Consider the following 22,665-nt stretch of genomic DNA (forward strand, 5'->3'; position numbering starts at 1 on the left):
CGCTGAGCGGAGCGGAGCCATCGGTGGATTGCTTGCCTACCCTGTCGGACCTGAAAAGTGGTAGTGAGGCACAGTCAACCGCGGATTCCTTAGACAAGAAAATACAACGTAATCTTTGAGGAAATTGACCGAACACTTGAAATCTATACCGTATCATTTGGGATACCTCTGATTGGATTTAATATTTCCCACCTTATAGCCACGTAGCTAGCTAGCTATTGCTAGTTAGTCTCAGGTAGAAGAGAGAGGGGTCGGTGACAAAGGAGGGGTAAGGTGGCGAGGTAACGATGAATCGGTTTCGAAAGTGGCTTTACAAGCCCAAGGTAAGTTATGTAGATTGTACACTCCCCTTACTGTCTCTCATTTCTATGTTAGATATAATGTCTTGTCTAAAATAGCTATATAGCGAGCTATCTGTTTTATTAAACAGCTAGCAAGCTATAGCCCTGATTTGCTGCAATGTAGCCAGCCTACTGTACGATCAAGCCCAGTAGTGTAACGTTAGTGTGCGCACTGTCAGTAAAGTTCTTTACCTACCGTAAAAGATGCAACCTGCAAATTGGAGACGGGCATTTTGAAAAGAGGTTTATTCTCATCTGGAATCACATTTGTCATCACCCGCATTGCTCAACATATAGAAATAAATAATGTAATATTGCAACCTCGAACTGTATTCTGTCTATTGCTAGCACTATCAGATTGGTTAAACTGGATGTCATATTTCTGCCCGAGAGAGCTGGTAACAATGTATTGAGACGTCACTACTGTTGCAAGTTTTGTTTTTAAACAGTCAAGATACAGTGGCCAGAACCAGGTGATGGACTGAGTTAGTGTTATACCCGACGAGGAGTGAGAGCAAGCACGGTCAAGCACTAGTCCAGTTCTGGTTGTTATCCTTCTACATCTCGTGTCTGTTCATCCAGGGCCGATACACTTCCTCTTCTGAAATTTAAGAATAAAACATTGCAGGTGATGACTAACAGACAGGTTTTCTGAACAGTTATTTTCCTGAAAACTGCAAAACAACACTGGGGAGAGAATAAGGAAATCTACCCCCAGAATAGATTTCCTACCCAGAATAGATGGTTTACCCCCAGAATATCTTTAGGATCAATAAATGATTGGTCTTTGGGACAGGCCTGTAATGTTAGAATAGACTACCATTGTATTTTGAAGGGCCCAGGCTATGGTTGCATGTATTGTTAATTCATACCAAAACAGATTTACTTCAGCCTTTCCAGTCTATCTTTTGGTCTCATATTATATGATCTAGCTCTAAATCTAATAGTAAAAAATGATGGCTGGTCAAGTGGCTGCATTTGCACACAAACACACATTGTAAACCCTTGTGTTGCGACACAATTATTTACATGCCTCCTTGGTCTCTTCACCTTTGAACTCTGCTTGCTGTTACAGCAATTGTATTGTCCATTCCTTTTTCTTTTAGAAACAACAGCCATACAAGGGTACTATGGTTGCCAGTGTGTTGTCATGTTCATGGATGACCATTTTAGTGTTTCGTTTTGCTGCAAAGTCACAGCCGTGGAAAGAAATGAACACTGTTGCATGTAAAGTAGGCTTGGTGGTTTTTTTACATGCGTTTCAAATGGCCAAACTTGCCAAACAGTAATCTAAAGAGAGAAAAAAATTAGTTTTGTCTTGACATTTATCAAGAGAATGAAAAATAAACAAGAGAGGAGAAACAGCCCTTACAACATGGGTTACTACTACTTTATGTAGCACAAGCAGTTACCATCACTAGAAGGTTATGGAGCCTGACTTCTTTCTCCCTTGCTACAGGATAAGGTGCATTTGAGCTGCTGAAAACTCTCCCCCGAATAGAAATAATTGTCTGTTTGTCACGTCATGTATTCATTGTCATGATATGCTGTGCATGTGATCATTAATTCAGTTTAGTCCTCTTAGTAGCATTTTCTAGCCTATCAAATCCGATGTTGGTGTCGCTAGTAAATCCAGTGTCTGTGATCAGTACAACATTGAATGTAAACATGTTCAGCACTGTCATGTAGCCCAGCTTTATTATTCCTGACTTCTGCAATCTGGCATACTCTCCATTGTTATTTCTCTGTGCTGTGGGAAATGGAATCATATTATTGTGTTATGCCGTCTTTACTGGCCAGTCTAACAGCGTTCAGCTCTGAAATATATTGTTCAACACTGCATTGCATTGTCATTTTTGCATCAACAGTAAGTCGTTTATTATTGAACTACGCTGTCCTAGAGATAGAAAAGTGTTGAATCAGCATGTTCCCCTTGAATGGAGCAAGGCTATTGATATTTCCAGAGCTGCACTGTACTTCCTAGATAAGTCACACTGGGAGGGGAAATGCTTTTCTCCCTCCTGCAACACAATCCCTCTCCAGTGCTCTGGAGAACAGTGTGTGCCACTCGTTGTGAGGAGCATAATGTACCTGTCTGGTCTGTCTGACTCTGGTGTCAAAGTGCAAACTACCTAGAAAGACACAATCATATGGACTGTTATAAGAAGGGCAGAAGGCCAAAGGGAAGCTTGGATGGTTGACCCACATTCACAATATTGTAAGTTGAGAGGGCCAACATCCCTTCCTAAACTGGTCTAGCTGGTTTTGTGTAAATAATCAGTTTCTCTCTCTCTCTCTCTCTCTCTCTCTCTCTCTCTCTTTCTCTCTCTCTCTCTGCAAACGACTGTTTAAGAGGCCTAGACCCATACTATTTAAGTTTTTGCTTGCCACTTTACATGTTCATTTGCTCTGTGACCATCCAATTGTGTGTGTGTGTGTGTGTGTGTGTGTGTGTGTGTGTGTGTGTGTGTGTTTGTGGGGGGGGGGGGTTGATAACCAATATACGGTTTTACGATGGAGAGAGCATTCGAGAGCAAAGTGAGAAGACGATCAACTATGGAGGGTAGTGCTCATAAAGATGTGCTTGACTACACATGGCAGCAGACACAGACAAAGAGCAGACCTGGCTTAGGTTTAGCACCCAGCCAAAATGGCCTCTCTATCACCTCCGCTCTTCATGAGAGAGAGAGAGAGAGAGACAGAGAGAGAGAGAGAGAGAGAGATGTCAGGAGGCTAAACCTGTACATTTCCCCCTTTCGTCTCTTCTCTTTTCCCGGTGTTATTTTATCTGACCTTCAGCTACACATCACCTCATCTGTCAGTGTGACAGGCCCACAACCAGTGCCCGCCCGGCCGCGCATGGCTCCATCTGCCCGCGCAGCCTGCACAGATGGGAAAAGAACTGGGGATGCTCTACAATCCACTTTACGCTTCCCACTCCCCCCCCCCCACTGGACAATAACATTAGTACCTGCTATTAAAAAACATCCATCCTTCCTCCCTCATCTACCCATCCATTGACCCAGGTTACAGACAGCTAATAGGGTATAGATGATTGTTGCAGTGCCGTGCAATGGATGAAACGTCATGTGTCAACGATTATGTAACACATGTGATCCCCTTGATTAGTCAGTCCATGTGTCATTGATTTATTTTTCCAACGCGACTCGCTATCTCGCCATCTCTCCCGTCGCTCATCCATGATCCGTCCGTTTCTCTGCCACCGACTCTCTGCTACTATCACACATCCATCTGCCCCTGTTCTTCTCGGTAGTCATCAGGTGGACCGCTGTTGCACCTCCTCATGTGGAACGAAGGACTTCACACATGAGTGCATCATTTGAAAGAAGTGCCATTGACACTGTCTGCGGGTCTGTTTTGGTGTTTGCGTCGATACCCTCGTGTACATAATTTGTTTTGGTGACACCAAGTGGCTCTCTGTTAATAGCCCTCATCATTAGGATTTCCGAAGACTCATACCCAAGACCTCGTATCCTTTTTGCCATTCATTCACCATTCTTCCACTGTCAGGAATTATTGCTGCAACATACAAAAACAGTAAAAAGGAACTAAAGTAATTAGCGGCTTGCCTGTCCAGAGAGGGTTCTGCACAGTTGGCACAGAGAGGGAGCAGCAAACTGCTGAGCAGCGGCCAACACGACTGCATATTTAGCCTGGTTTCTGGAGCTCTTTATGGATGTCTCCATTCTGCTTACCCAACAGCCGTGCGGTAATTGATTTGGTGTCAGCCGCCTGGATTTAGAGACCTGACCCTTGGTGCAGATCTAGACAGGCCAGGCAATTGAAGGCCTTTTTAAATTCATTGCAGATTGGGAAGCTGGGAGCTCTGTCCTAGTTGTGAGTAAGTAAGATGATTGAAGGCAGATATCTGTGGAAAAATGGGGATTTAAAGCTAGCAGGGAGACCCGTCGAGTGCTGGTAATGACAGTGAAGCTCCATGGATTCCTCTTGGCATTATGACACGTTCGGAATAGCCGGCGGTCTCAGGAGTAGATCATGTTCTTTGATTACACATAATAGGTGCAGTTGCATGCACTCAAGATGCCCTTTGGCTGTGGTGTACGTAGCCTGTCTCTGCACCAGGCTATATCAAATGCACAACACCAACCCTCCATCTCTGGCCACTGTCTCTCCAGTGGGAGAGAAAGGGAGGGGCTGAGGGGAGGCGAGGGGAGGAGAACTGTAGGCCTATATTTTTGGGATTAGTTCTTGGCTTGGGTTACCGTTGGCAGCAGATAAAACAAAAGGATGCGCCTCTCTTGCAGCTTTCACTGGTATTTCTTCCTTTTGTTTCTCCCGACTGTATTCACAGTGTCCCACCATGGGAGTCTGTGAGAACAAGGTTTGTGAGGAGGCCAGATTGGTCGGGCCTAGGCGGTACTGTGCAAACATAGACCCAAGGGTGAGTGACTCTGCATGTCATTTAAATGGGCAGGAATGATAGAGTGTAAAGTAAAGTGATTTTCCAGTTATCCATAAGTACTTGCTGTCAAAGTCAAAGTTAGGACTACATCTTTTGTAAGGAACTCATGTCGTGCAACTCAACTCGTTGCCTGAATTGTAAAAGAAAAAACATGCTCAGAATAGTAGTCCAACCCTCAACCTCTTCACAAACGGATTGAGACATCAACTGGACGATTTTCCGCCCTGTAAATTTGCCCGCAGTTGAGCATGGCATGTGGGCTTTGTGTATAAATATCTTCCCTGCAGATGGCGGCCACCATGGCAGAGAGGGCCAAAGTCTGCTCCATGGAAACTGGACTGTGTGTGTCTGTGTGTGTGTGTGTGTGTGTCTGTTTAACAGTCCCTGGGTCCCTCCACAACTGTTAGTATACCTCATTGAGGACATATTAGTCAGTGTCTGGGTCTTGTGCCTGTCCATGACAATGATATATCCTTGTGTTGTTAGACTCTGCAGAGGCTGACTGTGAGTTACAGTGGAGAGGGTTATGGTGCAGAGTTTACTGAGGATGGACAACAGCAAGAGCCTAGGGAGCTTACTCCATTAGATAGCCTACATCTTTATTTATTTTATCTTAAAAATCCATTTGAGTAGCCTATATTATTTATGGTGGTGGTGATGCTGATGGTGATTGTGGTGGTGCTGCTGGTGGTGCTGCTGCTGCTGCTGGTGCTGGTGCTGTTGGTGTTGGTGATGGTGGTGTTGGTGGTGGTGGTGATGGTGGTGGTGGTAATGGTGCTGCTGGTGGTGATGGTGGTGATGGTGCTGCTGGTGTTGATGGTGATGGTGCTGTTGGTGGTGGTGGTGATGATGGTGGTGCTGCTGCTGGTGGTGATGGTGATGGTGGTGGTGATGCTGGTGTTGATGGTGATGGTGCTGTTGGTGGTGGTGGTGGTGATGCTGGTGGTAATGGTGCTGTTAGTGATGGTGGTGATGATGGTGGTGGTAATGGTGCTGGTAATGGTGCTGCTGGTGGTTGTTGTTGTTTTGTCTGTAATCCCCCCTCCATCTGTAGCCACCACAGCAGTGAGCCAGCGTTGGATTGTATAACAGGATTATTTCTTGCATAATAACATTCTGGTGGTCACGGGTCCTACAGGGGTGGGGTCCCCACATGCTGTGCTACAGTACCGTCCAGGGGACTGCGGACCTGCTCACAGCAGCCCAAATCCTCTTAACCCCCCCTCTGTGCTGGCCCATCCTGTCCTGCCAGCCCATGTGCCAGGCACGTGTCCAGCTCTCTCTCACACACACACACACACACACACACACACACACACACACACAGTCAGATTATGACGGTGTCAATCTAGATGAGAAGACAATTTTGAATCAGCTGAGTCAATTATTAGCCCTGGGATGAGAGCTTTGCCTGGGGATGAAAAGTGCTGTTTGAAAGTGATGGCCTGTCTACCATTCATTGGGGGAACTGATAACTTCTCATTACACAACAGTCGGAGGTTGATTTTATCTGAGATACTGCACAAAGCACACCGTGGCAATTAGTTGAAGCCACTGAAACCAGGTAAAGGTAGAACGGATAGGGATAAAAAAGATAGCTTGAAGAATAACAATGAAGGTACGTGGTTTATCACAGAAGACCAGACTTCAGAGTGAACTGTTCCATTATCACTCTCTAGAGACATCTGACGCACTTTAGAGTCAATTTGAACGTGTCGTGTTTGAGGTGTTCATTGAAGATCGACTTTATGTTGCTATTGATATTTTCATATCGGGAAGTCTAGTTCAAGACGATTGGAGGAAAAAAAGCTTGAAAGGCAACCGAGGACAGAATAACTGGAGGCAAACGGTGCTCATAATCTGATTCTGTGCAACGCCAGTGAGAAGATTTCCCAGTGCAGACAGAACTGAAAAAAAACGGCTTGGCATCACTGAATTCACTAGAAGACGTCATGGGGATCAATGATGATGTTCTTCAAAGTCTGAACACACTGGCGCAAGCCTAAGAACAAGGACCTCCATAATTATCTCTGAGCGGTGTGAGAGAACCTCTGCATGTTTTAAGACTCCAGCTTAAGATCTCTGATACAGTATTTAGGGTTGGCTCTCTTGCTGGATAGAGATTTTGCTGTGTTCAGAATAAGCAATGGGGTGATGACTGGATACAGAAGCTCATTTTCTGGTAACTGACTGAGACAGAGTGGGTTGTTGTAGACAGTGACAGTCAGGTTTTCACCCACAACATTCACTTCTGCTATGTGAGGTGAGGTATGATTGGCTGGCAGCCAGGAAGTGCAGTGAGCCTGGAATATGGAGGGCAGCTGATGGGTTCTTTATGGAGTCCCTTAAATGAGGTGTGTGCACAGGTACTGATGATACGGCCGTTTGCACAGTATTACCAATCCCATGGCCCCCCCACCTCTACCATTTAAATTAAAATGAAGTCTGGAATCAGCCACACCACAGGGACACCGCTGAAGGAGACTGTCGGTAGAGACAACAGGGACAGATAACAAGATTACACAGCCAGACAAGGCGACACACCTCGAATGACAAGAGCACACCTTAATCAGAGCCCAATGACGTTTCCCTTTATTAATCTACTCTGTGTATCTTTGAGGCTAAATCCACCATTTTGAAAACACTTGTGAAAAGTATTTTTAAAGTGTCACGTCAGTAAGGTTGTCGAGACAGTTGTCACTGAGTTACCAATCTGTATGGTAAGCAGAGGAGTCCTTAATGATATGGAATGACTGGTTTCTGACCACAGGGAATGAACAGGTTTAACTCATCTCAAAGAGAGACTGAAGGACACCCGACAGCCTAGCAATTACAGGCCAGTGTCCGGCCACAGCGGACAGACTCTAAATCTGCTGAATCATTTGCTCATGCAAGGTGGTGCCGGTCGTCCTCCAGCAGGAGAACAGGAATTGCAGGTTTTAGGGTCAAATCCTCACACTCATCCTCTCCATTTCAGTTGTTGACTGACTGGTTTTATGTGGGCCTAGGCTGCTGATTACAGATGATGTATTATTGAAGTGGGCCAGGCGGAGAGTATTGGTATCCAGACTAGTCCTTTTCTCTCCGGTCCCGCCTCTTATTGACTGTACATGGTTGCTGTTGATCGAAAACGTCCAATTTATTTTACCATTGACAGTTTGCCCTTTTCTTTTTTGCATCTCATTTGACTCCAGTCGAATCTAATCTAGTCGTCACTCATAACAAGGTTTCAAATGTGTCACCGTGACTAATGAGCTGTTATCTCAGCCAATTTGTATTGCTAACACATTTTGCTGTGGAAGAAAGGTTTATTCTCATAATGACTCGAATGACCTCATTTCCCAGGCATACAGCCACTGCCCTAATTGTTCGCTGTTCAACTGGACCACATGCTTTTTTTGCTTGGCTGCAAATTATGATGTGTTGTGACACCTTCTTGAGGAATAGTGACAGACAGACACGTTTTCGTGCAGGTGTCAGAAATGACAGGGGCACCTCAGGCAGGTCAGCCTGGTTTCCCATGGAGATTTAGGGGAGGGGAATAGCGTTATGAGGTTTAGGCGTTCATGAAGGTTACATTCTCAGGTAGAATGTATGTCTGCTTCACTGTAGTTCTGTAAGCAACCATCATACCAAATCCCTTTAGGCAACTATGAACTGTTTCGAGACAGATTAGGGCACCAGATCAGGAAGATACTTTCTAACCTCATAAGCTATCAACATGTCCAGAACATCGCCCACTATCTACTTCTCCCCCATGATGCAATGCCGCTGGAATGTTCCCCCTCGAGTGTGGAATGCAGCAGGAGGAGGCCATAGGGCTGCTGCTATCTCAATGGCTTCTTTTCTTCCTCCGTCGGGGCTCGCCCGCGTCATGCAGAAGCGTCCAGAGGAATGTCATCAAACTCTATGGGCTGTGTTGTGCCCCCGGTTGGAAAAAGGTCAGCCCCCGTGGTCTACTACGGTTTCCTGTTTGGGTGTGACGCTTTGGGTGTGTGTGTGTAGTAGGAATGGCCATCTTGCTGTCAGTTATTTGACGAACAAACAAGAGAATCTGCTGCTGTCGTCTCTGGGTTTGCCATCCAAATACTCCCACGTCTCCACTGCTACCCTCTTCACCCAGAGGTGGTCGGGGCTTACCCAAGCCACTCATTAACCGATGTTCACAGACCCGAGACAGAAGATGGTTTGGTGTGGGAAGCGCTAATTGGGTGCTTAGGCTATGCTTTAACTGTCTCCTCTCTCAGAGGATAACTGCCTTTCATAATCACAGAGGCCCTGGAGCTCGGTTTTCTCTGCTGTGTCTTAAAGGGGTTTCATCCTCTCTTCTTCTCCACAGTGTCTACAGTACGTCTGTGCTCTCTCCGTCTCACGCAACGTAGCAGCAGCCATTTCTCCCTAGGCTATGGTAACTTATTTCCATTCCTACATGTATGATGGGTGTCACGGTCGGTCGGTCTCCTACAGCCGTCTGAGGTGTAGTTGAGGCATCAGCAGACGGTCCCTCCCCGTGGTACAACTGGCTAATACTTGTTCTGAGTTGCCAGTCTTTATGTCTTTCTCTCACTATCTTTTTCCTCCCTGTCTCAGCAGCTGGGCGCTGCTACCTCGATTCTCGTCCTTCACAAGTGATTTATATATAGAGACAGAGCATGTATGTGACCTTGTTGAGAAAGAACACTCGAAGATAAGTGTGAAACATTTATTCGCCTGCCATAGCAGAGCTGATAGCCTGCTTACTATTCAACAACCGCAGATCAGTACTGTGTGTGTGTGTAGCTGTGTGTGTGTGTGTAGCTGTGTGTGTATGTGTGTGTGTGTGTAGCTGTGTGTGTGTGTGTGTGTGTGTGTGTGTGTGTGTGTGTGTGTAGCTGTGTGTGTGTAGCTGTGTGTGTGTGTAGCAGTGTGTGTGTGTGCGCGTACATGTGTGCCATGTTCAGACAGTCCAAGGTACTCTGTGGATGTAGTGTTGGAGTATATGCTTCACATATCCCAACTGTTGGTTAATAACTGTGTTTTCCTCCATCCAGTTTGTTTTATTATTGATGAGAGAGGAGAGAGTGGGTACAGAACAGTACATCATATTCAGCCCGGTCTCACTGACAGCCCACGGGGAGACTCTCACGCTATGGGGGATGAGATCTCATGAAGCCGTCTCCAGTCTATGCAGAAAAATACTCTCTGAGGGAGACTTCTTTATATGTGGAAGAGACGTTTGCAGAAAAATGTTATTTGGTACGCCACCAGCCCCAGTAGCCTTCCTCTTATGGCGTGTGTTTATGTAGCCGTGTTGTCTTTGCCAGGGTGGGCTGTACTGCCGTACGACTCCTTGTGTTCTGGCTTGTGATGCTGAAGCACATTAGCGCCTTGAAAACCTGTGAATATTTCAATCTAGTCAACCTTCTGTCTGTGATCTGTCCCCACCTGCTCCCCCCCCTCCCGCCCCCCCCCCCCCCCCCCTTGTCCCTGTGTCTCAGCAGTGCACCTCTCCCGCCCCCCCCCCCCCCCTCCTTGTCCCTGTGCCTCAGCAGTGCCCCTCTCCCCCGCCTCCCCCCCTCCTTGTCCCTGTGCCTCAGCAGTGCACCTCTCCCGCCCCCCCCCCTCCCCCCCTCCTTGTCCCCGCCCCTCAGCAGTGCCCCCCCCTCCCCCCCCCCCCCCCCCTCCTCCTTGTCCCTGTGTCTCAGCAGTGCACCTCTCCCTCGCCCTGAGTGGCGTGGCTGTACATGTGCTCCACTCAGCAGTGGAAGGGTCTGCTGTGCTGTGCTCTTCCCCGCGCCACGGCGCAGCACACAGTGTGAGATAATGACACAAATCCTTTACCAAGGCCAGGCTCTCTAATTACGCCCGCCCTTCTGGGGAGGTTTCGCACAATGTTAACCATCAATATTGACCATATTAACGTCCCCGTCCCCCCCTCATAGCTGCTTTGCCATCTTCCTGTATACACACACACACGCACACACACTCACACACACACTCACTCACTCACTCACTCACTCACTCACTCACTCACTCACATTGTTGTTGTCGTATTACGTTTTTTTTTTTTTTTGTCTTGAATAAAGCACCTACCGTATCATTGCAACATCAGGATAGGAGAGAGGAGATTTACTTAACCCTCTCCCCTTGTGCAGTGTCCTCTTTGCTACTCGTGGCTCTGGCCCTGATTACATCAGCACTCCTATCAATAAAACACCAGAATGTACAGCATTGTGCTCTCTGTACATGTGTTGTAGTCCTGCTGCTTTATTTGACCAACTCTACCCCCCCCTCTCTCTCTGTGTCTCTCTGTCTCTGTCTCTCTCTGTGTCTCTCTGTCTCTGTCTGTCTCTCTCTGTCTCTCTCTGTCTCTCTCTCTCACTCTCTGTCTCTCTCTGTCTCTCTCTCTCTCTCTCTCACTGTCTCTCTGTCTCTCTCTCTGTGTCTCTCTGTCTCTGTCTCTCTCTCTGTCTCTCTCTCTCTCTCTGTCTCTCTCTGTCTCTCTCTGTCTCTCTCTCTCACTCTCTGTCTCTCTCTGTCTCTCTCTCTCTCTCTCTCACTGTCTCTCTGTCTCTCTCTCTCTCACTGTCTCTCTTTCTCTCTCTCTCTGTCTCTCTCTCCCTCTCTCCCTCTCCCTCTCTCTCTCTCTCTCTGTCTCTCTCTCTCACTCTCTGTCTCTCTCTGTCTCTCTCTCTCTCTCTCTCACTGTCTCTCTGTCTCTCTCTCTCTCACTGTCTCTCTTTCTCTCTCTCTCTGTCTCTCACTCTCTCTCTCTCTCTGTCTCTCTCTCTCTCTCTCTGTCTCTCTCTCTCTCTCTCTCTCTCTGTCTCTCTCTCTCTGTCTCTCCTATGCAGAGGTCGGACCCTCAGCTCCTGGCCCAGTTCTACTACGCTGATGAGGAACTGAACCAGGTAGCCACAGAGCTGGACAGCTTGGACGGCAGGAAGGACCCCCAGAGGTGTACCCTGCTGGTCAACCAGTTCCGATCTTGTCAGGTGAGATTCTCAACATTCTGAGGAGAGATGCTAATTGAAAACCTACCCTATGGGCTGAGGTCGTGAATCTGTCTCAGGTCCTCACAGTTTCGTCATGTTCTTAATTTAGCCTTCCGACTCAGTCATGTAACAGGAATCAATCATCTGGGTTAATTCTGTAGCCCATCATCGAAAGAGAGCACAGAAATAGTCACATACTGTACTGCAACGTCTATTCTGAGGGACTAGAACAGCAGAGTTGGATTTTAATGTGTGATCTCAAATCCTTTAAACTAGGCCAGGAATTCATGTGTTTCTACTTGAAGGCACGTGTTTTAGAGCCACCTGAGTGGAACCGAGTTTGACCTGTGAGCGGAAAAAAACAAAAGGCCAGCGATAGGTTGAGTGACGTGCCAGTGTTTGTCAGAGCGCCCCGTTCAACAGTTGATTGGCCCGGCCCTCAAAGCAAGCAGTCTCCCAGTGATAAGGGAAGATAAGGACACTTTGGTGGTGGAAGCAGTCAGTGGAGTGGAGCAGTCTCGTCTTGTTTTGATAGCCTGTATCTGGTTGTTGTGTTGCTCTTATCTGGGTCAGGAGTGAATGGTTAGATGAGTGACGCGTTTCGAGGAATCAATGAAGTGGAACCACTGGTGTGGTCAAGGAAATTGGATCTGGATAGAACTCCAGATCTTTTTCGTCTTTGTAAGGACAGGTTTTAGGCTCTTATCCTGAGTTAAGCTGAAGATAACAACGGTTAACAGTGTCCTACCCACTCGTGAGCTTATTCATGTGACAAGTAAACACACCGTTAGTGTCAATAACTCCTGTCCATAACAAATAGCAGGCTATCTTGTGTAGATTTGGCATTGAGGGTGTGAGTATTGATTTGATATTCCCTGTTATCCTCGTCAGGGTTAAGTGCTGATGAGGTGTGTATTCTAGGTGAGTTTAGTTAACCTTTACCTTAGCAGGGAGTCCCGTTGAGAAGCAGTGACACCTGTCATGCTGGAGCATGCTGGGAAGCCCAGGGGAGGTAGAGGGAGGAGGGTGCTTGGACCCCCACTGTGCCTCAGCCTCGTGCACTGTGGCCCCAGAGGGGGGGGGGTTCTCTTAATAAGGTCACCGCTTGATCCCCAACTGCCTTCTCTGTCCTTATTCTCTCCATCTCCCTCCCTCCTTCCCTGAGGTCCCTCTCTTCCTCTCTTCCTTGCTCTCTCTCTCTCTCTCTCTCTCTCCCTCTCTCTCTCCCTCTCTCCCTCTCCCTCTCTCTCTCTCTCTCTCTCTCTCTCTCTCTGTCTCTGTCTCTGTCTCTCTCTCTCTCTGTCTCTGTCTCTCTCTCTCTCCCTCTTTCTCTCTCTCTGTCTCTCTCCCTCTCCCTCTCTCTCTCTCTCTCTCTCCCCCTCTCTCCCTCCCTCTCTCCCTCTCTCTCTCTGTCTCTCTCCCTCTCTCTCTCTCTCTCTCTCTCTCTCTATCTCCTCCCTCTCTCTATGCTGAGTGTTCTTATTCACTTCATTATCACCTTAAATTAACCGTGCCGTGAAGTGCTGCGCGTTAGCTTTTTGCGTTATGTTGTGCTTCGTAAACCCGAAAAGCTTTTCGCTGACTGCAGGGCATTTTTCAGCAACTATGAATTATCAATCCTGGTTTGGCTCTTTCAATATCTTCCCCTCAAGGAAAATAATCAGTGCTTCAGGGAGGTTATGCTGTCTCTTGTTCCCTCAGCCAATATTTTGCTTACCTGGCCAGATTTACTGTATGTGAAACAAGACTTTCCGTTTTCCATAAGTCGCAGTGTGATGTTTAATATCTCTGAATGATATTACTCATGTTTTGTTATAAATCCCATGATTGGTTTATGTGGCCTGGGGTGGTCCAGTGGTCTAGCACCATGGCCTACAGTGCACACATATGCCCGTGTCGGCATGGGTTCGAACCTGGCCCATGCCCTGCTGACACCCTCTCCTCCCACTCAAAAAATAACCTTTAAAAAAAAAATATCCTGTGGTTGGAAAGTAGCCTCTTTGGTGTAGCCCACCACCCTAATAGTGGGCCTAATCTACATGTTACCTGTGTGCTTGAATAAGACCCTCCAACCTTGCGTCCCCTACAATGGAAGGCAAGTCCTCTCACAGTGTAAAGTTGTTCACTTGACCCTGACGGCTGACGGCTCTATTATGGGCTGTTATTCATGGGCCTCTATGGTGTGCCAAGCTGCTCAAGTTATGTTGGCATGGTTGCTCTCACAGCATGAACTGAGGGAGAGAGAGGGAGAGAGAGAGAGGGAGAGAGAGAGAGAGAGAGAGAGAGACAGAGAGAGACAGAGAGAGAGAGCGAGAGAGATGTAGGCTAGATAGAGAGAGAGAGAGAAAGATTGACATTCAAAGGGATAAGAAGAGAAAGAGCATAGAAGGGAACCTGGAGGGTAGAAGAGACCAAGCTCTGCATCTGGTGCTATTCTAGGTATCATGTCATTTTGACATTTTCTGTGACATCAGCGGCTGATGTTGGTCAAGATTAGGCCTGGCTTCATTGTGCGGTGCCTCTGCCTCGCAGGAGGAGGGCTACAGTGATGTACGGTGGGGGGTAATGGGAACAGGCCAAGACCTACGTTACAGTACGACAATGCCACGAAGGAGTCAGCGCTTAAGCTTTTTTCCTCTCAGAGCTTTTAAATATTTCTCCTCGGGGGGGCTAGCAGAGAGACGCGGTGCTATGCTGTGCCTGACGAGATTACAGCTCCCAGAGACGGGAGTAGTGGAGTAGAAGGCTCATTGTAAGTCATTGTTATGGCTGTTGTACATGCTAGCGGCACACAAGCTCTTGATTAGCTTTCGCTGTGCGTGACCGTGTGTTCGCACCGCTGGAATTATGGGATTTAGTTTCAAGTTTTTTTTTTTGTTTTGTTTTAGTTTTTTTATTGAGGGGGAATAGAATTGTGAGGACTATAATGATCCCATTTTGAGTATGAGTTTGTCTTAATTGTTTTCACTCAATTCCCAATTCTGTGTTTTCGAGACTGCAGTGAAATGCTGCTGGAGTTGTTCACATGGATGATTTGCTGTCGTTGGTTAAACATTATAATAAAACGTGCACCCTTCTGTAACGCATTCCACTTTGTATCCATCAGTCTGTTCCCAGCCATTCCACCTAACAGAACGGATCTTGACTTTTCTCATTCCACCTAATTTATTCCATTTCTTTTTCTGTCACTCTCCCTTATATCTGCAGGACAATGTGTTGAACATTATCAACCAGATCATGGATGAATGTATCCCAGGCGACAGAGCCAACAGAGACTTCTGTGTCAAGTTCCCAGAGGAGATTCGCCATGACAACTTGGCGGGGCAGCTGTGGTTCGGGGCTGAGGTACAGTATTCCCTACAGCATTATGCAATAGGAAACTACAAGCACTTTTTTTGTTATATATATATATATTTTTTTTTAAAGCTCCTCCAGGAACCATGTCAATTTCCATCCATTTTTCCCATCTGTTCTCCCAATGCAAACCTCAGGTTTATGATTGTATAAATCACGGTGTTCCTTGCGCGAATCCCCCTGTGCGTACGGAACTGTCCGTCACTGTGCGTCTGTCTGTCCGTCCGTCCAGTGTCTGGCTGCAGGCTCCATCATTATGAACCGGGAGATCGAGAGCATGGCCATGAGGCCTCTGGCCAAGGACCTGACCCGCAGCCTGGAGGAGGTACGCAACATCACGCGAGACCAAGCCCTGCGAGACCTCAACCTCTACACGGACCGCATGAGGGACGCGCTGCGCCATTTCGACAGCCTCTTCGCCGAGTTCGAACTCAGGTAAGACACCCTGAGTTACCGGTTACCACGGTTTCACCCCACAACGTGGTCCTACTTTAGGCCACCAATGAGTATTGATCTAGCCCGCTTCTATTCAGTTATCAGTCATTTGAGATCGCACGATTTGTTAACCAAATCCACAGTGATTTAACTTGAGGTGGTTGATATGTACATTACATGCTGATTGTGTGGCAGACAGATCTGAGGGAGGTTTCACATGTACTTACATGATCTCTTTGTCTCCCCTTGTGTAAGTTATGTGTCAGCCATGGTGCCTGTGAAGTCGCCCAAAGAATACTACACTCAGCAGGAGGTGATTGTGCTCTTCTGTGAGACGGTGGAGAGGTGAGTCCTGAGAGACGCTGCTGACGAGGAGAGAGAGAGAGAGAGAGAGACACCGGAGGTTTTAGCTAGGCATTGAAACCTCCATGTATGCAGGGTCTGAAATTGATTCCGGACGGTTGGATGGATGATTATTTTATGGCTTCTTGTCTTTGGTGTGTTTGTCTTAGGGCACTCAAGCTGGGCTATCTCACACAAGACATGATCGATGACTACGAACCCGCTCTGATGTTTACAATTCCCAGACTAGCCATTGTATGGTAAGTGTCGTCTCCTCTCCCCCGCTCTCTTCTGTCTCTCCCCCCCCCCCCCCCCCCTCCCCCTCTTTCTCTTATGTCTCACTTCTCCACTCCCTTCTCTCTCTCATAATAATTGAGTTTTAAAACCTCCCTCTCTCCCTCAGTGGTCTGGTGGTGTACTCTGAAGGTCCGCTCAACCTCGATCGCAAACCAGAGGACATGTCTGAGCTCTTCCGGCCCTTCCGCACTTTACTGAAGAAGATCAGGTACTGTCCCTGACAAACAATGAAAAAAACACAGTCGTACAGTACAATGTCAACAGTCACCACGGACTGGCCCTTGCAGCCGTTTCTCACTGTGTTATGCGGTGTGTTGTTCCGTTTCCATAGGGACCTGCTGCAGACCCTTTCAGAGGAGGAGTTGTTGACACTGGAGCGGAGCCTCTGTATCTCTCAGGATGGAGACTATCCCTCGATCCCAGAGGTCGCCCCCACCCCTGCACCGCCAGAGCCCCCCCCATCCAGCAGCCCCACCACAGACACAGACACCCCCGAGAGGCCGCTGGAGCCGGAGAGGCAGCTAGAGGAGCTACCTCTGTGTGTCTCCCACAGCCAGGAGGAGCGGGACAGGGAGTGGGAGGAGGTGCAGACGGTGAAAGGGGAGGAGCAGGAGCAGCAGGAGCAGGGTCCGCTGTGTGAGGAGGCGGAGGAGGCCGACCTGGCCTGCTCCATGCAGTACGACGAGGAGGAGCTGGAGCAGCTCAACATGATGGTGTACCGCGTGGGTGACGAGATGTCCACTCTGCTGTCCCCTCCTAGCCAGTGCCAGTCGCCGGCCCACCGCCCCCTCCGGGGGGACTTGGGGGGCTCCAGTGGGGCCTCCAGCACTGAGGCCTCCCCCCGCAGGGTACTGGGGGGCCGGGGCAGGATGGGCCTCTACCACGAGGAGGAGAGAGTCTTCTTCATGGAGGATCTGGATGCAGCAGGAGACATTGTAACCAGCATCTCTAGAGAAGCCCTTAGTCGCCGGAACTCGCCTTCCAAAACCTCCGAGCCCTCCCCTCCGGGGCCCCGCAGGCCCTCCCCCCTCACAGACTCGGCCCGCAACGGTTGGCCCACGGACTCTCAGTCAGAGACGTCCAAACAGCTGCACAGTCAGACCCCACTGTGCCCGGGTGCCAAGCACCCCCCCTGCACCTCCGCCCCTGGCCCTGAGGCCCTGCCCTACACCAACGGCTGGGAGGTGGGCCAGGAGGGGGCGGAGACTGCCGAGGTCATCGCCCACCGCATGGGCGGGATGAAGCTCTCAGCCACGGTCATCTTCAACCCCCGCTCCCCGAGCCTGACTGAGCTGGCTGTGGACAAGCTGCTGCTGCCACGGCCCCCCTCCTCTGAGGTGGAGCCCTGCGGCCCCCTGGTGGCCACTCACTGCCTGCTCAACTCCTGTGTGTGCTGCGGCAGCTGTGAGGACGGCCATGACGACACCGTCACCATGGAGAACACAGGGCTGGGGCTGGGGCTGGGGCTGGGGCTCAGCCTAGGACTGGACAAGCCCTGTAAGCCCCCGCCCGCTAGCTCTGTCATCCAATCGTCTGCGTGTCGTCTGGCCTCCTCAGGTCACGACCTGCACGGTAAGGGGGACTCCCTCCAGCTGACGCCCCCCTCCTCCCGCTGCTCCTCAGAGCCCCCCCCAGGGGAGGAGGAAGGGGCCCGGCGCTGTGAGAAGTGCCTGGTGGTGGTCCCAGGGCCAGGGCAGCAGCAGCAGCAGGCCCAGGACAGGAGCCCCAGTGGGGGAGGTGGAGGTGGAGGGGGAGGGGGAGGCCCAGCACCAGCACCAGCACCAGCACCAGCACCCTGTACCCACCAGTGGAAGACCGTGAGGAGGCCGCAGGCCAACGGGGACGTGAACAGCGACAGGCCGAGGACCAGAGAGGCAGAGAGGGACACCAAGGACGAGAGCAAGAAACACAGCAGGTGTGTGTGCGTATGGAGTATATATGTGTGTGTGTGTTTCTGTGAGGTTTGGGTGATGTGTTATCAGCTCTCCGCTGAGTCGTTTTGCTTCAGTAGCCATCTCATGGCAGCCATCTCATGGTCTGAATAGAAACATTCACCATGTCTAGTCTCTCTGTTCATTTGACCAGAAAATGATCTTGTCATTTTTTTTGTTTGAACTCATGCTTGTGTTCCAATCATAACATGACACAGCTTTATTTTATTTTTTTATTTTTTTATGTTGCCATTGTTATTTGTTTCATTTTATTTTTCTTTTAATTCTTTTGCTTTTCTTCTTCTTCTTTTTGTTATCCTCAGTTTTCAGGATTCTCCCCTCAGCTCAGTGTCCAGTAGTGACTGTGAGAGTGTGTCTGTGACCACATGTAGTCTGTCCAGCAGTGCATACACACCCAGGTAACCACTAACTCATTGTGAGCGTGTGTTGGATGTGTGAGTCTGCCGTTCATCCCGATGTTAACGGTTATGGCCACTCAGCAACTCTTGCCCATCAGCATCTCATCTCCTGTGCGCTCCTGGCTTACTTTGAGATCTATAATGACTTATGATGTCTCCTGATATTGCTTATTCAAGTATTTTAGTGAGTAATGTTTTTAATGTCCCCTTTCTCTGTCTCTATACCCCCACTCTGTCTCTTACTTTCTCTCCCTCTGCTGTCTCTCTATCACCTCTCTCTGGCGTGTTCCTGCTCCGCCTGTCTCTCTTCTCTCTCCGTAGCCCTGTCAGCAGTCTGACCACAAGCTCAGGGATGTCTGACGACCTGGACCATCAGGAGATCCAGCTGGCTTTGCAGGCTGCTAAAATGGCCGCCAGGAACAAGATCCGCTCCCGTTTCCACAGCAGCAGTGACCTCATCCACCGTCTCTTTGTCTGCATATCAGGTAAGGTTCTCTCTCTCTCTCTCTCTCTCACTTTCTCTTTCTTTCTCTCTCTCTCTCTCTCTCTCTCTCTTTCTCTCTCTCTCTCCCCCCTCGTGGGTATAACTATGAGGTGATATTCTTGGGTTCTTTTGTCATATAATTTATGCCTGGAACCTGAAGTCAAAATGAAAATCCAACGAGCTTTTTACCACACTGCACTACGCAGCTTAGTAGTCCCTGACAGGTCCCTCTTGACCCCCTGAAATGCAGGTGTTGCTGACCAGCTGCAGACTAACTACGCCAGCGACCTTCGGAGCATCCTGAAGACTCTCTTTGAAGTCATGGCAACCAAATGTGAGGAGGGGGAAAATCACATGAAAGGTGAGAGGGGAAGGGACAGCGCTGTCAGATTCGCAGCGATGTTCAATGTCTACGCAGTTAATCCCAGTTGGCTGTACAACGCGGATGGTAGTTCTCTGGTAATGATGATGATGGTGCTGCCTGTCATGTCCAGCAGGTCCAGGCCTTCGCAGCGCAGTGCTGGAGGACTGTGCTCTCTGTCAGGAGACCATCTCCTCCTCCGAGCTGGCAGCCAAGGCCCGAGAGGGCCAGTTCGAAGGTCAGCGTGGCTTCTACGCTCAGACACACAAACATACAAAATGTTCTGAACGGTTCATATCAAAGCTCAGCATCTTTTACACACCCACACACCCACCCACACACACGCACACACACACACGCGCACGCGCACACGCACACACACACACACACACACACACTATTAACTTTCCCCTGCTCTCACCTCGCAGACCCTCCTGACTGGGTTCCTGATGAGGCGTGCGACTCCTGCATCGCCTGTAAGGCCCCCTTCACAGTCATACGCAGGAAGCACCACTGTAGGAGCTGTGGCAAGGTGAGGCTGAAGGTGCCATACATGTCAGGACTAGCTCTGGGAACACAACTGCTTTATGACTCTGGAATGATCAAATCTAATGTACTGTGTGTGTGTGTGTGTGTGTGTGTGTGTGTGTGTGTGTGTGTGTGTGTGTGTGTGTGTGTGTGTGTGTGTGTGTGTGTGTGTGTGTGTGTGTGTGTCTCTCTCTCTCTCTCTCTCTTTAACTCTCATTCTCTCTCTCTCTAACTCTCTCATTCTCTCTCTCTCTCATATTTCAGATCTTCTGCTCACGCTGCTCCTCCCACTCGGCCCCGTTGCCACGGTACGGCCAGATGAAGCCCGTCAGGGTGTGCACACACTGCTACATGTTTCACGTCACGCCGTTCTACAGCGACAAGACTGGCATATGACCCCTACTGCACAAATGTACAGTAGAACCACCCCAGCCCGCCTCACCTAGAGCATACGAAGGGGACAAATCCAAGACGACATACAAAGCACATCCCCAACTGTGCTGGACGACCTTAATGACCATCCTCATCACACAATGCTGCACGGCAAGGCTTTGGAATAGGAGCGACGTGGATGAGAGAGCACAGAATTGGGACACGGAGGCACATGAACAATGATTAGACCCCTTTTTGTTGTTTTTGTGATGCTGCTGCCTGAAAGGGAACTTAAAGGGCTTGATTTTACATTGTCCTCCTCTGACTCAGTAATGCCTGTCTGCCTGTAGAGGCAGAAGAAGGAGATGGAACTAACTGGCAATAAGAGATTTTTGGACAGGCATGTTGCAAGGCTACTAGGACAGGTCCAATGCTGAGGACCAAGCTTCTTTAGCTCAAAAGAGAGAGGAAGCCTCTGGAACATTTCTGTTTCATTGCTTGTGTATTAAAAAGGCCTTCTGACATGATTTCCTATGCTTTAGCGGGCTTCCCACACTTGTGCCAGAGCTCTGACAGGGCTCAGATAACTTAAAAGAATGTACGTCATAATAAACATGTATATAAGAATAATTATGTTGATGATAACCTGCACCACTGATCTTGCTTGCTGGGCCACAATGGCCCAAAAAGGCTTTTTAGTTTGTCGTGATGTGAACTCCGAATGCTGTACGTATGAGGAAGGGAATGCTATCCTCATCAGGCTACCTGTCTCAGCGAAGCAAAAAAACAAACAAAGCAACTAGATTTCTTCTTAAAAAAATGGTTTTATGTGTTGATCCCTTAGAAGGAGAAGTGTTCAGAATTCCACCATGCTTTTAATGGCAATGAATGTGTGATCTTTCATGACATTGGGGTCTTGATTTTTAGCGATTGTGTTTCAAAGGAAACACACAGAATAAAGGTCAGCCTTTTAACAACAATATGGGCTGTGCCCATCGCTCCTACAGTGACAACGTGGCATGTTCTTGAATGATTTGACTCACTCCCTACCCCAACGCACATCAACCTTAAACTTTCCCCTCATCATCCTCTGACAGGGACATGGAGAATTCCACCTCTCTTCATCCGTCTTTTCAGGCCTTGACTGCCCTCTAGTGGAGCACATTAGACCTCCCGTGCGACGGTTTGGAATCACAGCTCATATTATCACCAGCCGTTTAGGTTTATGAGTCTCATCTTCCCTATCAGTTGGCAGCTTTGTTTCCTGATGTGAAATGTTGAAAGCATATTTCCCCAGTGTACGTTACTAAGCATATTTAAACCTAATCAAGTATCAAGTATACTTAAACTCTCTGAGGGCACACTCATAACACACAAGTGTCATTAAAATGGAGACATTTCTCCTATGCTAAGCAGGTCATTTGTGTCAGACCTCATATTATCTTGGTTATAAACCAGCTGCTATTGTTACACACACAAATAGTCTTGCACCATCTCGTTTAAACCAAACTGTCACATCCTAACCTGGTTATAACAGCGTTGTTTATCTTGAACAGTTTTGTGTGCCTCTACTTCTTCCTGCACATCAAACTACTTTTCCGAGATGTTTAACCCTGCTTCCACCACATTGCTCATGATATCTTCCAGCTCCCTCCTCCAATCACCTGTGTTGTGGTCGGGGTGCCCCATCTCGGTTGAAATGGAGAATGCGTTTGAGTTGATGTGGAGAGAACAATGGCCAATCTGAAATAACCACAGGACAACCATGGCCTTCTCAGCTTCAAGGCTATACCAGTTACGTTTACTCTACTCTGACTTAAAGCTATTCTCAGGCTTCGTCTTGTCTAGATCACTCATTATTATTACTACAATTTTATTTTTTATTGAGGATAATATAAAGACACTTTTAAGAGATGAGGATGTAATTTTTTCTTTTATAAAGAACAACAGGAAATTATGAAAATGTATATAAAGCTATTACTACTTTTTCTGTAAGAAAGGAATCAGTAAATTAAAGGACTGGATATCCTATTACTTCAGAGCTTGTTCTTATTTTGTAAAGGCTAGTACATTTCAATAATAAGAGCTATGTAAAACATTTGAAAAATGGAAATATTATTTAGTTTTAAATGTTATGTAAATTAAAAAAATAAATGACTTTTTCCTCTTTCAAGACATGTTACTAGATGTATTTTATATACCAATGACTTCTGTTTTGTTTTGCTTCTGTGTTGTTTTGCTACAGATGGTCATTTAGATGTGACACCTACCTTGTTATTGTAACTGCCTTTGTTAAGACTCTTGAGTGTGCACCACACGGCATCAACACATGAATGACAGGGATTTCGTGTCATCGGAGCAGGATGCATGCAGTGTTCATAGG

At 48.0% G+C, this 22,665-nt stretch overlaps 1 protein-coding gene across 2 annotated transcripts; it reads left to right on the plus strand.

Annotated features, from left to right (window-relative positions):
* Window positions 1-22,457, plus strand: zfyve28 (zinc finger, FYVE domain containing 28). Of its 2 annotated transcripts, none has more exons than XM_083683592.1 (14): window positions 1-323; window positions 11,619-11,759; window positions 14,967-15,104; window positions 15,346-15,548; window positions 15,804-15,893; window positions 16,061-16,150; window positions 16,294-16,395; window positions 16,519-18,102; window positions 18,442-18,537; window positions 18,859-19,022; window positions 19,272-19,382; window positions 19,516-19,620; window positions 19,811-19,914; window positions 20,175-22,457. In XM_083683592.1, exons 1-14 carry the CDS (start codon window positions 288-290, stop codon window positions 20,304-20,306), a joined length of 3,096 nt encoding a protein of 1,031 aa, XP_083539718.1. In that variant the 5' UTR covers window positions 1-287; the 3' UTR covers window positions 20,307-22,457. The 2 variants fall into 2 exon arrangements, with proteins under 2 accessions (XP_083539718.1, XP_083539719.1); XM_083683593.1 differs by having other exon boundaries at window positions 19,519-19,620.
* The last annotated feature ends 208 nt before the right edge of the window (window positions 22,458-22,665 follow it).

The sequence above is a fragment of the Argentina silus genome, assembly GCF_951799395.1.
Source record: "Argentina silus genome assembly, chromosome: 13".
Lineage (NCBI taxonomy): Eukaryota > Metazoa > Chordata > Actinopteri > Argentiniformes > Argentinidae > Argentina > Argentina silus.